At 52.6% G+C, this 17,720-nt stretch overlaps 1 protein-coding gene across 1 annotated transcript; it reads right to left on the minus strand.

Moving 5' to 3' along the window:
* Positions 1 to 3,997: 3,997 nt before the first annotated feature.
* Positions 3,998 to 9,636, minus strand: LOC112317381 (phospholipase A and acyltransferase 4). Its single transcript, XM_045183255.2, has 4 exons — positions 9,610 to 9,636; positions 7,489 to 7,597; positions 5,620 to 5,888; positions 3,998 to 4,311 (listed from the first exon to the last, which is right to left on the minus strand). The coding sequence occupies exons 1-4, from the start codon at positions 9,619 to 9,621 to the stop codon at positions 4,228 to 4,230; spliced, it is 474 nt and encodes a 157-aa protein (XP_045039190.2). The 5' UTR covers positions 9,622 to 9,636; the 3' UTR covers positions 3,998 to 4,227.
* Between the last annotated feature and the right edge of the window lie 8,084 nt (positions 9,637 to 17,720).

The following is a 17,720-nucleotide window of genomic DNA, read 5'->3' on the forward strand; positions in this document are numbered from 1 at the left end:
GAGCTGTCAGATGTGGGGGGGTTGGGGGCTAGAAAAAAGTGAAAAGTGATTGAGCAAAAAACATTCTCCTAGACACAGACAACAGTCTGGTGATGGCCAGAGGGAAGGGGGGTGGGGGAGGGAGAAGAGGGTAAAGGGGGAGAAGTGGTGATGGAAGGAGACCTGACTTAGTATGGCAAACATACAATACAACATACAGATCATGTACTGTAGCCCTGTACACCTGAAACTTATGAAATTTTATTAACTAATATCACCCCAATAAATTCAATAAAAATTATTTTAAACAGGTAAAAAATATTTTTGCTTAAAATGATAGTGCTGCCCTAGCCAGTGTGGCTTAGTTGGTTGGAGCGTTGTTCCGTAGCTGATAGGTTGAATGTTTGATTCCCAGTCAGGTCACAACCTAGGTTGTGGGTTCGATCTCCGGTTGGGATGACTATGATCCCGGTTGGGACAGGTACTAGCCCAGGTGTGGTCACCTGTGGGAGGTAGCCCATTGATACTTCTTGCTCGCATCAATGTTTCTTTCTCTCCCCTTCTCTCTTTCTAGAAGCAATGAAAAAAAAATGCCCTTGGGTGAGTATATAAAAAAAAAAGAATAAAATGATTGTGCCCCTTGGCAGCTGTTACTGCTGAAGGGAATGCAAGGAGAATTTTCTCAGAAAAGCTCAAGGATTATGATATGTCAGTCAAAAATTTATGAGCAACTTCCAGCCAAGATGGAGACATAAGTAGATACACTTTGCCTCCTCGCACAACCAAAAGAAGGACAACAACAAATTTAAAAACAAAAAATAACCAAAACTACCAGGAAATCAAACTCTATGGAAGTCTGACAACCAAGGAGTTAAAGAAGAAACATTCACCCAGACCAGTAGGAGGGGCGGAGACAGGCAGCTGGGGCAGAGAGGATACGCAGAACAGTGACGGCTGGTGACCAGGTGGTCCCACATTTGTGTGTGGATAAACCAGGAGGAACAACTGGGGAGAGATAGACCGTGCAATCCAGGGTTCCAGCATGGGGAAATAGAGCCTCAAAACCTCTGGTGGTAAAACCTGTGGGGGCTGCGGCGGTGGGAAGAACTCCCAGAATCACAGGAGAGTTCATTAGAGAGACCCACAGGCTCCTAGAATGTACACAAACCCACTGACTTGGGATCAGCACCAGAAGGGCCCAATTTGCTTGTAGGAAGCATGGGAAGTGACAGAAAGCTGGCCAAGAGCTGAGCAAGTGGCATTGTTCCCTCTCAGACCCCTCTCCCACATACAGCACTACACCGCAGCCCCTGCCCCCTGGCAAATACCTAAGGCTTCACCCCTTACTCTGTAACAGGTGTACTGAGACAAAAAAAAAAAAAAGGCCCCAATGAAGGAACAGATCAAAGCTCCAAGGATGGAACTAAGAGAGGACAAAATAGCCAACTTATCCGATGCAAAGTTCAAAACACCGGTGATCAGGATATCCACAGAAATGGTTGAGTATGGTTGCAAAATGGAGGAAAAAGTGAAGGCTATACAAAGCAAAATGAAGAGAAATGTACAGGGAACCAATAGTGAAGGGGAGGAAACCAGAACTCAAATCAACAATTTGGAGCAGAAAGAAGAAATAAACATTCAACCAGAAAAGAATGAAGAAACAAGAATTCAAAAAATGAGGAGAGGCTTAGGAAGCTCTGGGACAACTTTAAACGTTTCAACATCCGAATCATAGGGGTGCCAGAAGGAAAAGAGAAAGAGCAAGAAATGGAAAACTTATTGGAAAAAATAATGAAGGAAAACTCTAATCTGGTGGAGGAAATAGACAGGCAAGTCCAGGAAGCTCAGAGAATCCCAAAGTTGTACCCAAGGGAGCACACACCAAGGCACATCATAATTACTTTACTCAAGATAAAAGATAAGGAGAGAATCCTAAAAGCAGCAAGAGAAAAGGAGGCAGTTACCTACAAAGGAGTTCCCATCAGACTGTCAGCTGATTTCTCAAAAAAAAGCTTGCAGGCAAAAAGGGGCTGGAAGGAAGTATTCAAAGTCATGAAAGGCAAGGATCTACATTCAAGATTACTCTACCCAGCAAAGCTATCATTTAGAATAGAAGGGCAGATGAAGTGCTTCCCAGATAAGATCAACTTAAAGGTAATCATCATCACCAAGCCCTTATTATATGAAATGTTAAAGGGACTTATCTAAGAAAAAGAAGATGATTGAAAATATGAACAGTAAAATGATAACAAACTCACAGGTTCAAAAGCTGAACCTAAAAAAACAAAAACAAAAACAAAGTAAGCAACCAACTAGAACAGGAACAGATTCACAGAAATGGAGATCATGTGGGGGGTTATTAGTGGGGAAGAGGAAGAGGGAGAAAGGGGGAAAGGTACAGGGAATAAGAAGCATAAATGGTAGGTACAAAATAGACAGGAGGAGGTTAAGAATAGTATGGGAAATGTAGAAGCCAAAGAACTTATATGTACGACCCATGGACATGAACTAAGGATGGGAATGCAATTGGGAGGGAGGGTTCAGGACCAAGGGTAATAAAGCCGGGGGGGGGGATGTGATAAATGTAATACTTTAATCAATAAAATATATTTAAAAAATGTAAAAGCAAACAAGCAAAATGAAACCAAAACAAGAAATAAGTCACTATTATTAAGAGAAAGTAGAAAAAAAAAACCCCAGAGCTGAATGAGACCCACAAAGCCTTTCCATATTGGAATTATTAAACACAGATTTTAAAATAAGTATATTTAATATACATTTAAGGAAGGAAGGGCTTGGACATGTGAATCATTTGAATGAGGAGAGAGAATATTTTTAAATGACCAAGTAGGTCTGGTAAAAGAAAACAAATGAATATTTGGGAATGCAAAATAGGATAATTGAAATATTTTGCCATAAGAAAATCAAAATTTTGCCTTGGTTGGTGTGGCTCAATGGATTGAATGCAGGCCTGCAAACCAAAAGGTCGCTGGTTCGATTCCCAGTCAGGGCACATGCCTGGGTTGCAGGCCAGGTCCCTAGAAGGGGGTGCGTGAGAGGCAACCACACATTGATGTTTCCCTCCTTTTTCTCCCTCTCTTTCCCTCTGTGTAAAGATGAATAAATAAAATCTTTAAAAAAAGGAAAATAAAAAAATTTGTAGTCAAATACATCATTTGTTATGCTACATAAAAAGACTTACTTTTTAGAGAAGCTTTAGGCTCACAGAAAAACCGAGGGGAAGGTACGAGGATTTCCTGATCCCCCCGACCCCGCTCATGCACAGCCTTCCCCACTGTCCACACCCCCAGAGGGGATGTTGTTCTCACACTCGATGAGCCTACAGTGACGGCATCATAACCCAGGTCCTTAGTCTACCTCAGGGGCCACTCTCGCTGCTGTGCATTCTACAAGTTTGGATCAATTGTGACACCAGGCACTCCCATCCCAGCGTCGCACAGAGGGGTGTCCTGCCCTCAGCATGCAGGGGGCAGCTCTTCAGCATTCGGCCTGGGGGCTGCTGGAGCCTTGGCAAGGGGGGCACCCAGAGATGAGAGAATTCCCTCTGGTAGTTACAGGTGGTGAGGACGAGGCCTCTGAGTTTAAAAAAGAAAAGCAGGACTTTAGACCAAGGGGGTCTGAGGGAGGTCACTGGGGGAGGTTCATGCCTTGTGAGGGGCCTCGAGTACCAGGTGATGGGACTCCACGGGGGAGAATTTCATGTTCGGTGTTTTGCCCCCCGAGAGTGAAAGGAGTGATGTCTAATGGGAACAAGGATCAGTCTACACAGAACCATTAGACGGTCCTCGGAGCTCCTGCCGCAGACTGGACAGGAGCAGGGGTCCCCGCCCGCCATCTCATCTAACCCTCACTCTGTCACAGGACGCAGACCCCCGCCCATCTCAGAGAAGGACCTGAGGCTCTGAGAGTCAGGAGCATTACCCAGGGCCACTTGGCTAGAGCTTGCTGGTGCGCCCAACAGGTGCTGAATTTCTTCCTGTCTGGTTTAGAAGTCTACACAGCACACAGTGGAATTCCTTTGTGAAGGGACAGATCCATTTATTCATTCTTAGTCTTGGTACAATGATTCCATCCTTCCGTCAGTGATGGGAAAGTGAGGGACAGAACCGCAGGCTGCCTGAGAGCCCAGGTCAGGGAGACAGAGGATGGGCGTGTGGGCCATCGGCTGCACTGTGGCTTCAAGGGCAGGGGTTTTGTGGCTCCTCGAGGCTGTCACTGGTTTGGGGATCAATTCCTCATGACAGCATATCCCAAAGCAGCAGCCGCACTTAAGGCTCCAGTCAGCCCTGCTCCCATCAGGACGTTTTCTACCTGAAAGTGAGTGGCCCATGTTCAGAGTCCCCAGCCAGTCCAGGCAGGCCCTCCCTCCCTCCCAGGGTGCTGGAGGCCACACTCCCTCTCCTGCCTCCCCAGGGGCCTGGCCTCTCAGCTCCCCTCCTGCAGGCCAGCCCAGAGTCCTCTCCCACGGAGGATGCTGGCTGTGTCCCCGTGGCCCCGTTCCCTGGGAAACAGACATTGTGACCACCTCTTACTGGTGGGCTTGTGTGGATTTGTCCCAACGACTGGCAGGATGGGCTGATGGAGTCCTTTGTGTGAACTCCCTGGGGGAGGCCATGTGTTCCCAACCTGGGTGGCTGGAGAGGAGGCTTTGTGCCTGGGGTCCTGGGACCAGAGCTCTGGGGGTCAAGGTGGGAATGGCTTTGTGGTCTGGGTTCTACCGGGGGCCGCCCCCTGCACGGGGACGCTTGTGGCAGACGCTGAGGGGAGACCTTGGGAAACCACGGCTACACTGTGGCCTGTTCGCAAGTGCAGCCCGGTAACTTCTGTCTCCAGCCCCACTTCAGCTTTGAACTCCAGACTTACATGTCCATCAGCTGCTCAGCTGCCCACCTAGATGTCTGACTGCCACACACCCCCACCTCAGCATCGAACCCTTACCCCCCACACACCTGCCCCTCCTGCCCCCATTCTCTTTCACCCAGGTCCCCACCCATCCGGTCACGGGGACCCCCAGCCTTAGGGACGCTGTGGTTCAGCAGTGCAGAGCTGGGCAACTGGGGTTTGAATTCTGCTTCTGCCCCTCACTAGCTGTGTGTTTTGGGACAACACACTGGGAAGAGGCGGAGGGGGAGGGGTTACAGCTATGCCCAGGTCGGACATAAAGGTGTCCTTGAGCTGGCACGAGAGCCCACTGACCAGGGCATCTCCTGCCCGAGTACTCTCTGGGGCCTTAGGGGCGCTGACCTGCCGTGGTGCTGGGTGGGGCCCAGACGTTCCCTGAACACACACAGGGGCCCCAGGGGCTGCCTTTAGGGGGGTCTTAGAGGTGAAGGACCCTAAAGGGATAGAGCTGGCCAGAGCCCAGTGGTCCTCCAAACAACCTCTTCTGCACATGGGGAAACTGAGGCCCAGAGAGGAAGTGACCTATGCGAAGACCCCGAGAGGATTAGAAGCAGACCTGATACTCGCTGTCAGATGTCCTGACTGCCATGTAGCAGGACCCCCGAGAGCCCACGTTTGCATCATTCTTGGTAATTATTCCCTCTGGCTGCACAGCCCGGTCACCCCACCAGAAGCAGGCCTCCAGGAGGGAAAGGGACCACCCAGAGAGGGTCTTACCTGTAGGCTTCTAGCCTCGCCGTATCTCAGTTGGGTGACAAAGTGCTCACAGTTCCTCATCAGAATATTGTACTGCTCTTCCTCACCAAGCCTGTCATAGGCAGACCTGAGAATCTCCTTCACGGGCCGTGGTTTGTACGTGTTGTCCAACTCGTTGTTGACCCGATAGCGACAGTTCCCCGCCACATCGGTCAGGAGCTCCTTTTTCACCTTCCCCCGGACACTCAGACCCGAGGCGATCATGATGGAGTCCGCTGTGGGGAACCCACCTGGAATCAGAGGCACTAGGGTCAGCGCCGCAGGCAGCGGGGTGGGGCGAGGTAGCAGAGAAAAAGGTAAGGCCCGAAAGAAGGGAGAAGGGAACACAGTCTTGAGATTTTGGTGTCTGTCCCTTTATACATGTAACTCAAGGATTCACGGAGTTTGCTCTCTTTTATTTAAAACTTCTGAATATTTTTTCACCCTGTTATAAAGTGGGGGTGGTCAGTAGCTGCCTTGTGTTCTGTTACGTGAATGGTCACTGTCTAGGTGACCAATCCCCGCCGCACTGGGCACACAGGCTGTTCCACAGCTGAGCCACTGTGAACAGTGGTCATGTGTCACACGAGTCCCGTGTTCATCCTGGTGACGTGCGCTTTCAGAGAGGGATGCACGTGGGGTCAGTGCCCACAGTGTGTCGGACCCGCTGCAGTGCTGCTGTTCATGCAGCACCTCCCTTACTCTCCTTTCTCATTCCAGAGCAAGGGTTATCATTGCCCCTTTGTGACGGATATTGGACCCCAAGACAAGTTCTCAGACGTTCCTGACAGCACTGTGGCCAGTGGAGAGGCCCGCACCAGTGCCACCAGCTGGTGGGTCCCAATTCCATCCCACATTGAGTCCGTCCAAGGTCATGTTTAGGGGCGGGGTGGGGGGGGCGTGCGCACAGCAATTGAGCGGCTCAGTTTAGGGTTCGCGTCTGAAGGCCAACGTTCCCACTGAGCGCTCCTCCCTTAAGAACACCCCAGTGCGTGCAGACCCAGCCTGGACCGGGCCGCAGCCATGCTCACTGCTCCAAGCCTCCCGTGTGTCGTCCTGATCAGGGGCGTTTCATTCACTCGTTTCCATCCTTTCAGACATTGTTACAACTCTGTGAGGATAGATGAGAGCTTGTAGAAAGCAGATTAACATATAAAGAGATTATTCTGATGACGGTTTCTCTCTGGTGACAATGCCAACGCCTGGTGTCCAGGGTTAGGGTGACATTGCTCTGTGGGACACGGAGCACTGGGCCCTCTGACAGCAGTCTCACTCCTGCGTTTCTCTGTCTTGGACCATACGCACACCTGCGTCCCGCACTCCCCTTTGACCTGGCTGGGCCGTCCTGCTCCCCCGCTCTCCGTGAGTTAAAGAAAGAGCTCGGGGGCACTCACGTGCGTGTGTAAGAGGGTCCTCTCAGTGGTGTGTCACCGTGAGAGCTGCTCCTGTGTAGGAGAATTCAGTCAACACTCAGGACGCCTTTTCTGTGAAATCGCGTGAGTGCCCAGGACGGAGCGCTGAGGAAGCTTCTCCTGTATGTGACCACGGAGACTCAGAGCCTGTGCTGGTTTAAGTGACATCAGCCCCCCCCTGCCCAGGTAACAGGGCACTGAGCTGGAGAGCTCCCAGTGCCGCAGCAGCTGGCTGCCCTGGACGCCCACGAAGCTCTTTCCCTGCTGTGCCAGGTCCTGCGGGACCCGCCGGGGTGACTCAGAGGGACATGGATGTACGCTGAGCCCAGGCACGGCTCAGGGAGGAACCAACTGGGGTTCCCCATGGTGGCATTGGGCTTTGGGTTATTCTCATTATGTGAACGAAACTTCTGAAAATTACGCTTTCAAGAGCCCTTACCCAGAGGAGCCAGATGGATCACGTAGCCCCTGCCCACATAGAGGGCCCAGTGCTGGTAGCCGATGTGGAAAATCTCAATCAGGTCTCCAGGATTGTATTCACTACTGAACTGCAAGAGAAAACGCCCGAAGGGTATAGACAGATTTTCAGGAGCAGCAAAGGCCCTGCCCGGCGACCCCGCTTGGCCTGGGGACCCCTTGCTGGTGCTCACCACCTGGTGAGAGTGTATGGCGCACCCACTTGCGCTGGGCAAGAGACTGAGGCTCAGGGGGGTGGGAGGGAATGCACAAAGCACCTGGCGGGAAAGCAGCTGCACTTGGTCCTCTCTGCCACGCATCCTCCTGTCCTGTGTGTCCCTGCCTCCCTCCCCTTCGACATCGCCTTCCTGTGCCCCAATGTACTGCCCAGGGAATAGCAGTTTCGTGATTGAGGAATATTTCCGTTTTACTCTGCTTCTCTGCCTGACCTCAGCAAATAGCAACCACTCCACAGCCCTCACCCCTGGACGCCCGATCTGAGGCCAGGGGTCACTACCCTTTGCCCTTGTTCCATGCCAATACCCAACCACTGGCGTTGACCCTGGAAGTTTCTCCTGAATTCACGTCCTTGTTCATCTCCTCACAAATGACTTGGTTTGGAGCCTCCCAGTTCCCAATTACATGACCCCCCATGGTTTCTCGACCAGCCCCCTGCCTCCTGTCCCTACCACTCCACCTCCAGTTTCCCCAAGACCCACTGTGGCCTTCTCACAGGGCTCTTCTGGCCCTGACCTTCCTCTGGGCTCAGGGCACCGGCTCACACTTAGGCAGCTCTCAGGCCCCTCAAGCTGACCCTTCCTGACCCCATTCCCACTCCCAGCACTCTGCCCCCAGGCTGACTGAGGGGCTTCCTCTCCAAACACGCAGCTCACTGGGACCTCTGCTTCTCTGCCCCACCACCTGCCTCTTCGTCACCCCCATCAGACAGACATCCCTCCTCTGAGAGCAGCCCTGAGGGCCATAGCCTGCCTCAGCTGACATTGTCTGGGTCCCCAGGCCCCTGGGACCTGCATCTCTCCCCACAAGGACCATATGGCACTGCAGGTCCCTGTGCCTGTCTGTACCCCTCTGGGCTTTGAGTTCCACTCAGGGAGGTCCCTGTGTGCTCAGCCTTCCCTCCCTGCATCTCCAGCATCCCCCCAGGGGCTTGGTTTGCAGTAGGAGCCACGGAACTGTGTGAGGAGGACAAAAGCTGGGAGGTCAGCGGGGCCAGAATTTCCCCAGCACCTCCTCTCTGTGCGCCGGGGCAGGGCGGGCCCAGCGCCGGCTCTGTCTGGAGAGCAGAAGGGGCTTATTCATTCTGAAACTAAATAGCTAACTAAAGCCAGGCCTGGACACTGTCCACAGTAGCCAGCGGCAGATGAAGGTGAGCTTGGTCCCTGTCTGGGGAAGAAAATGGTTACCTAGGGAACAGAGCCCAAAACTGTTTTTCCCCTGGAAAGAGATGCAGTTAGACGGGCTCTGGAATGTGCGGTGCACCTTCCCAGAATTGCCCCATTTCCGGAGTAGCCCGAGTCCAGGGGCTCCTTTACTGTTGCACACATGGAGTTCTGCCTGCTCCTGCTGGGACATGTGCGAGTCTCACCCCCAGGGCTGATAGGAGGGGAGCTGTCTGACTCAGCAGGCTACAATCTGAACGCACTTTATCAGGCAGGGCGCATTGTCTTGGAGCAAAGCAGAGAAAGAACAGACTGGGGCTGAGAGGGGACTGACTTGAAGCAGCAGCTAGGCACACAGGCTGGGGGTTCACTCACTTTCCAGGTCCCGGGTCCCCTCCGATTAACCCACACTCAGAGTCTTCTGCAGCTCACGCAGGCACATCCCAGACACCCACACCCAGATATCCCCTACATGGGGGCCTCAGATCCCCCCATGGTCCCAGACGCAGAGACAAAGCTCACTCTGCCTGAAGACCTGGCAGTCCTGCAGAAAAAGAGACTTTGAAACAACATAGTTTTCTCTAAAAGCCCCCAAAGATGAGCTCTGGAGTTCACAGGGCCAGGAGCCCAGACTGAGGCCCTTACAGGAGGGGAGGGAGCTGCTCGCCGATCAGAGCCACTAACAGAAAGTTGCAGGGACTTACCCAGGAGCCCATGGCGCTGTGTGGTTTGTGCCCGTGGTGGGACAGGTTTTTATATCTGTTGAGACTTCCACTTTCACTTTCCTTCTGATATTAAGAATAGCCGAATACTAAATATGCTTAATATTTTTAAAAAATTTATTGATTCAAGAGAAATAGAGAGAGAGACAAATGTTGCTTTGTTCCTCCACTCGGCCATGCACTCACAGGTCACTCCTTGTATGTGTCCTGACCAGGGGTGGAACTGGCAACCTGGTGCCTCAGGTTGACTCTGTATCCAACTGAGCACCTTAGCCAGGGCTACACAGGGTTTAAAGGGAGACCCGGGATTTGCCTGAATGGACAGGCCCATGGTTACTGACCTCAGGCCAAGGGATCACCAGGGCTTGAAAGCCACCTGGTTATTACCAGTCTGGTTTAACCAACAATGTTTGGTAATAGTGTCTCTTGATAAGTATAGACGAGAATTCCCTCTCAGTCCAGAAAGGCATGTAGCGCCGATTTAAAAGCAGACGTGAGAGCCTGGCCAGGACAGGAACAAAGGCAGAGAGGAGAGGACAAACGAGCCTGAAAACACACTATTCCACTTCACTCGGAGGGACTTCCTCGGCCTTTCGTGCAATGAGCAGCAGCATCGGTGAGGAAAGGCACCGAACTGTCTCAGGCTGTGGGGTCGGTCCCATGGCCCACGGCTGTGATTTCAAGTGCCTTCTGTAGCACGGACCCGAGTTTCGCAGAACAGGTTCACACACTCAGGTGGCACACGAGTGGAAGCACGCTCAGGGCCAAAGCACCCGCACCAGGGCTGACCTCGTTGGAAATGTGCACGGGGTGGTCCAGCAGCCCCCGGGCCTTCTTCCACTGTCTGCCACCGAGAAGGGCGTTTGCTGCGGGCTGGCTTGGCATGTTCTCCCCAGCACAAGGCACGGGATCCGGAGCTCTGGATCTTCCTCTGCCCAACATAAGTCCCGATCGTTGGGACACCCCAACCCGCCGTGCTGCTCATCACAGGCTTCAGAGTTCTCCTTCTCAAGGTCATCCCAGAGGCCAAGTAAGGGTCACAGTCTTCCACAGCCCGCTCATTTCCTCATGCACACCCTCCCCAAATCCACACTCTTCATCAGAATAAAGGGGCTGCAGCTTTGTTGGTCTTGCCATCTGAGGCACCTGCGGACATGCAACCCAGACCTGGTCTCAGGAAGTAACATTGTTGTTCTCAGGCTCTGAGCTGAAGTGATGTGTTCACATCGTTCCCAGGGGCTGAGCCACGCCATCCTCAATGTCCAGAGTGGCACTCCCAAGGAGCTCTCTTGGGGAGATTCCCTGATCCTCTGGGACCCAACTGTACGCTGCAGGAATGGCCTTGACGGCAGCATGGACTCGTTCACAGAACCTTCTCCAGGGAAGCAGCTGACTGTGTCCCCAGGAGATCTGACTCTGGAGGCCCTCGGGGGGATTTGGTGACCCTATCCCTCCAGGACAACTTCAGACTTTGCAGGATCCGCCTTCAAAGCTGAGCTCACAGGTAAGGGATTGCCTGTGGGTAGAGTCAGCCAGGCCCTCCCTCCGAGGTCCTCTACCCAGCCCTTCATTCTGCACATGAGGAAACTGAGGCCCCAGAGGGGAAGGAACCTGCCCACACCCCTCAGTGGGTGGAAGCTGAGTTGGGAGTTGAGCTCAGGTGTCCTCTGTTTACAGGCAGCTCAGTGCTTGGAAGGGACCCAGACTGCCGAGAGCACAGAGGCCTGGATGAGGTGCTGCTGTGCAATCAGGGCTGAGAGGACCCTGGTGCATCCTGGTGGCGGCAGGAGAATAGTAATATGGCAGCTTGGGGGTCATGGGAACGATGCTGATAAGCTTTAGGTAAACCACGTGACTTCCCGGAGCTCGTCTTCTGTAGCAAGGGACAAGAAATACTTGCCCCGTCACCCCGCAGGCTTGTGGGAGGAGCAACTGCTAGCAACAGCAGCTCACCTTTGAGCCGAGCTTCGCAGTGGTCACAGCATTAAGTGACCTCCCCAGTCACTTAATGGTCACAGCAGGCTATGCAGTGGGTGGGACAGAGGCACTTGCTCGTTTCTGGATGAGAAATCCAAGTCTGGTCAGTAAAGTGACCCTGGAGCTGGCCTCCTGGCTGGTGGGTGGTGGTGCCAGCACCTGAGTCAGCTGTTCTCGACATGCAGGGCAACGAGCTGGCCCAGGATGCACTGTGAGCCTTTGAAAAAGATTTGCCCGCTGAAACTGCTTTCCAAAGAGGAAACCCAGTGGGATTCAGTGGACAAAATACTGGCTTTGGAGTCGAGGCTATTGGTTCACATTCTGAAGGGTGCACTTGGCTTTGGTGACCCTGGGCGAGTTAGGTGCTTGGTCCTTTAGTGTTTGGGTGGGAGATGTCAGGAGAGCTCCTTGGCCCTCCCTTCCTGCATCTCAGGACCCCCCAAGGGGCCTGGTTTGCAGTAAGATGGACGGAACTGTGGGAGGTGGAGGAAAGGTGGATGGTCAGCGGGGTCAGGATTTCCCCAGCTCCTTGTCCCTGAGCCGGCCCTGTCTGGGGAGAATGAGGGGACTAGAAACTCCAATCTCAAAGTCTAAGGTCACAGTCAGAGCACTCTGGAGAGTAGCCAGTGGAAAGCAAAAATGTCAGCTTGATTCCCTGCCTGGACAAGGAAAAGGGGTGGGCTGGGGACAGAGGTAGAGTTCTTGGGATTAAGGACAGAGGCCCTCCCTTCCGGTGACATATGAGTCATGCCTTCCAGGAATTGTTCCATTTTCAATAATCGAAGGAGTCCAGGCTGTTTCTTTCTGGCTGCGCACACAGACATGGGCCTGCCCCTGACCAGCATCTCTCTAACTCAGCTGATTGGGCTACTGGTCCCGGAGCTGTAGTCAGATCAATGAAATTCCAATACACGCTATCAGGCAGGACAATCGTCTTGGAGCAAAGGGGAGAGAGAACAGACTGGGGCTGAGAAGGCACTGACCTGCAGCAGCAGCTGAGGCACACAGGCCAGGGATTCACTCATGCCCCGGGTCCTGGGTCCCTCCAACTCCATCACCCCACCCTCAGCATCTTCCCCAGCTCAGGCAGACACAGCCTGGACACCCACATATCCTCCCACATGGGCACCCCCAGATACCACCCCTGTCCCCCATGTGCCAGACACACAGAGAGGGCTCGCTCTGCAGGTCCCTGTGCCTGTTGCAAAAGCCTACAACCAAGACTAGTCTACCCAGCAAAACTCTCATTCAGAATCAAAGGGCAGATAAAGAGCTTCCTAGTCAAGAAGAAGCTAAAGGAGTTCATCATCACCAAGCCATTATTATCTGGAATGTTAAAGGGACTTATTTAAGAAAAATAGCAAAATATTAATAATAAAATGGCAATAAATGCAAATGTATCACAACTGAATCTAAAAAAATAAGCAAACAAGCAGAACAGAAACAGAATCATAGATACACAGAGTGTTTTGATGGTTGCCAGATGGGAGGGGTGTCAGGGGACGAGCGTAAAAGGCGGAGGGACTGAGAAGTACAAATAGGTAGTCACAGAACAGTCCTGGGGATGTGAAGTCCAGCACAGGAAGTGGAGTAGCCACAGAACTTACATAGGCAGGACCCATGGACATGGACCACATTGTGGGGACGGCCTGAGGGGGTCGAGGGGGCTGGGTGGAGAGGGGAAAGGGGGAAAAATTGGGACAACTGTAATAGCACAATCAATAAAATATAATTTAAAAGCACCAAAGTAATCCATTTCAAAATTATTTAAATGTGCCTTTTTCCCAAATAAGATAAATTTTTAATATTGACACCTAACCAGTCAATAATTGAATTAAATAAACTCCATAAAAATTCATACTCAAAAAGAATTCATGAAATCTGGAACTACAACCTTGCGTTGTCAGATTGTGAGCACTCTGTCACTGAACTGAGGTAGAGGCCGTCCTGTAGCCCACAGGTAAGACCCGAGTGTAACAGGGAATAAAATCTTTACATTACGCTGACTCCCCATGACATGGGGTTAGAATAAAATGCCCTAACAAACTGATGAAAGACCTCACATACTGACAGTTTCTCTGTAAGCGCATGGCAGGGGCCAGGGGTTTGACATGACTTCTGTTGACGCAGGTCGCCCACCTGCAGGAATTTGACTGGCACTGAGAGGTTCCAGGATGCTGACATTGATGATACGTAACCGGACCAGCTAGGACACTGCCAGCACATCCACGGCCTCTCCCCTGATCTCGTTGTTCTGCTTTCCCTCTCCCTCCTTATAGAAACCCCTGCCTGCACTGACCTACTTGCTGAGTTGGGCTCTGAGACGAGAGTCCCTCATCTTCCACATTGCCAGCACCTGAACAAACCACTTTCCTTCCCACCAGCACCTGCCTGTCTATTGGTTTGAAGCAGCGGGCAGCTGGACCTGCGTTTGGTTATACACCACATGGTGATTCGTTTCGTAGTCCTGTTCACAGGGAGATGTGGGGCAACTATTGGTAAATAGCAGAGGAGCTCTCCTGACATCTCCCACCCAAACACTAAAGGACCAAGCACCTAACTCGCCCAGGGTCACCAAAGCCAAGTGCACCCTTCAGAATGTGAACCAATAGCCTCGACTCCAAAGCCAGTATTTTGTCCACTGAATCCCACTGGGTTTCCTCTTTGGAAAGCAGTTTCAGCGGGCAAATCTTTTTCAAAGGCTCACAGTGCATCCTGGGCCAGCTCGTTGCCCTGCATGTCGAGAACAGCTGACTCAGGTGCTGGCACCACCACCCACCAGCCAGGAGGCCAGCTCCAGGGTCACTTTACTGACCAGACTTGGATTTCTCATCCAGAAACGAGCAAGTGCCTCTGTCCCACCCACTGCATAGCCTGCTGTGACCATTAAGTGACTGGGGAGGTCACTTAATGCTGTGACCACTGCGAAGCTCGGCTCAAAGGTGAGCTGCTGTTGCTAGCAGTTGCTCCTCCCACAAGCCTGCGGGGTGACGGGGCAAGTATTTCTTGTCCCTTGCTACAGAAGACGAGCTCCGGGAAGTCACGTGGTTTACCTAAAGCTTATCAGCATCGTTCCCATGACCCCCAAGCTGCCATATTACTATTCTCCTGCCGCCACCAGGATGCACCAGGGTCCTCTCAGCCCTGATTGCACAGCAGCACCTCATCCAGGCCTCTGTGCTCTCGGCAGTCTGGGTCCCTTCCAAGCACTGAGCTGCCTGTAAACAGAGGACACCTGAGCTCAACTCCCAACTCAGCTTCCACCCACTGAGGGGTGTGGGCAGGTTCCTTCCCCTCTGGGGCCTCAGTTTCCTCATGTGCAGAATGAAGGGCTGGGTAGAGGACCTCGGAGGGAGGGCCTGGCTGACTCTACCCACAGGCAATCCCTTACCTGTGAGCTCAGCTTTGAAGGCGGATCCTGCAAAGTCTGAAGTTGTCCTGGAGGGATAGGGTCACCAAATCCCCCCGAGGGCCTCCAGAGTCAGATCTCCTGGGGACACAGTCAGCTGCTTCCCTGGAGAAGGTTCTGTGAACGAGTCCATGCTGCCGTCAAGGCCATTCCTGCAGCGTACAGTTGGGTCCCAGAGGATCAGGGAATCTCCCCAAGAGAGCTCCTTGGGAGTGCCACTCTGGACATTGAGGATGGCGTGGCTCAGCCCCTGGGAACGATGTGAACACATCACTTCAGCTCAGAGCCTGAGAACAACAATGTTACTTCCTGAGACCAGGTCTGGGTTGCATGTCCGCAGGTGCCTCAGATGGCAAGACCAACAAAGCTGCAGCCCCTTTATTCTGATGAAGAGTGTGGATTTGGGGAGGGTGTGCATGAGGAAATGAGCGGGCTGTGGAAGACTGTGACCCTTACTTGGCCTCTGGGATGACCTTGAGAAGGAGAACTCTGAAGCCTGTGATGAGCAGCACGGCGGGTTGGGGTGTCCCAACGATCGGGACTTATGTTGGGCAGAGGAAGATCCAGAGCTCCGGATCCCGTGCCTTGTGCTGGGGAGAACATGCCAAGCCAGCCCGCAGCAAACGCCCTTCTCGGTGGCAGACAGTGGAAGAAGGCCCGGGGGCTGCTGGACCACCCCGTGCACATTTCCAACGAGGTCAGCCCTGGTGCGGGTGCTTTGGCCCTGAGCGTGCTTCCACTCGTGTGCCACCTGAGTGTGTGAACCTGTTCTGCGAAACTCGGGTCCGTGCTACAGAAGGCACTTGAAATCACAGCCGTGGGCCATGGGACCGACCCCACAGCCTGAGACAGTTCGGTGCCTTTCCTCACCGATGCTGCTGCTCATTGCACGAAAGGCCGAGGAAGTCCCTCCGAGTGAAGTGGAATAGTGCGTTTTCAGGCTTGTTTGTCCTCTCCTCTCTGCCTTTGTTCCTGTCCTGGCCAGGCTCTCACGTCTGCTTTTAAATCGGCGCTACATGTCTTTCTGGACTGAGAGGGAATTCTCGTCTATATTTGACAAGAGGCACTTGTTTTTACTGGTTTAACCAAATATGTTTGGTAATACATCGTTGGTTAAACCAGACTGGTCAGACAACTGTAATTGAACAACAATTAAAAAAAAATGGACTGGTAATCACTTATAAAGCACATGGATGTGACATTTCTTCTCTGCTGGGTACAAATGATGAGAGCATCGTTTGTGTTCGTGAATCGCCTCTCAGAGATTTGGGCGGAAGCTGCTTGTTGCCTCTGTGCAATAAAGTGTGTTGTTTCACTGTTAAAGATGTCGATAGTTTTCAATAAAACACCACCTTGTGCATGGTTTTAAAAAAAGCACAAACTTGTAAGTTAATAAGAAACGGGGGCCATCTCTGTCTCAGGGTTATCAGTGTAAGGACCTGCCCGAGTGCTGATCCTGGCTGCTGAGGCCTTGAAGAGGAAATGAGTCAGGAAGGTGTACAAGGGTCGTGTTTCATGTGCCACGTCACTGGATTTTCAGAAAGGGGACAGGAAAAGTCCTTGGCTGCCGAACCCGGTGGACAACTTTTCACCTGAAGACGTGTCCCAGAAGCTGGAGCCCATGGCACAGGCAGCTGCAGCTGGGCCTGCGATGACCAGTGTCGCACCCCTTCTGGAGCTGCAGGTCCACAGACGCCCAGCCTCTCAGCGACGGGGGTGAAGCCCTTGCTCTCAAACAGCTGGTCGCTGTGTCGAGAGGAGAGCAGGCAATGGCCCAAAGTGACACTCCTTGAAGGAGACGAGGCCTTGAACTTACCATTTCCCTTCCATGTTGAGCATGAGCTTAATGCAGGGAGAGGAAGGGTCAGTGACTCTTACACTCCTTTAACAAATAAAGCTCACTTGGAAACAGAATGGCTGGTGCCTAAACTGACATCCTGCCATCCTGGCCGCAGGAGCCAAGGAACGTGAACCACTGCGTGCAGCTCTGTCTGGTCAAGGGCACTGGGAGCCAGGGGCTCATGTCGGCTGAGAGTGGGCTCCAGCCTGTCTGCAGGCATCCAGTGAAGCTGTGTGTTACCATGGACGGAAGTAGGGGAGGGCTCAAGTTCATGTACCTCTGATTGCTCTCATGTAGGCAGGCCAAACGCCCCACCAGAGAGCCGGTTGACATTTTTTGGCATGGCTGTGGGCCGTGGGCCATCCACGTGGGAGACGAGGATGTGGTTCCCTTGGCCTGGCAAGTAGGGAGGGTTTTCTGTTTAAATATCAGCCCTGGCGTTAGAGGCGTGGGGAAGGGTGCGCTGAACTCTAATGCTGCGTTCTTCCTACGGGCGCCTTCAATTCTTTGGGAATTAAAGGCTTGACCTGTGTTCTCCATCAGATTGAATTTGTTTTGTACATTGAGCTGCAGGTTTTTGGGTTTTTTTTGTAAACACTCTCGCGTGTCCCAAACAGGACTTATTTGCAAAAGGTCCTCCCCGTGTCAGCCTGGCTCCACGGACTGAGCGAGGCCTGCGGAGTGTGAGTCCTGCCTCCACCATGTCTCTGCTGAGACACTGCTCAGTCTCCTGGAAGCTCAGGAGACCCCCCCCCACAGGGGGGAAATGGGCAGGTCCACCCCAGCCTGGGGCCTGGCACTGAGGGGGGAGTGAAGAACAGCTGCCTTCCGAACAGTCAGAGGGCAGAGCGGGAGGCTGGAATCAGG

The sequence above is a fragment of the Desmodus rotundus genome, chromosome 5, assembly GCF_022682495.2.
Source record: "Desmodus rotundus isolate HL8 chromosome 5, HLdesRot8A.1, whole genome shotgun sequence".
Taxonomy (NCBI): Eukaryota; Metazoa; Chordata; class Mammalia; order Chiroptera; family Phyllostomidae; genus Desmodus; species Desmodus rotundus.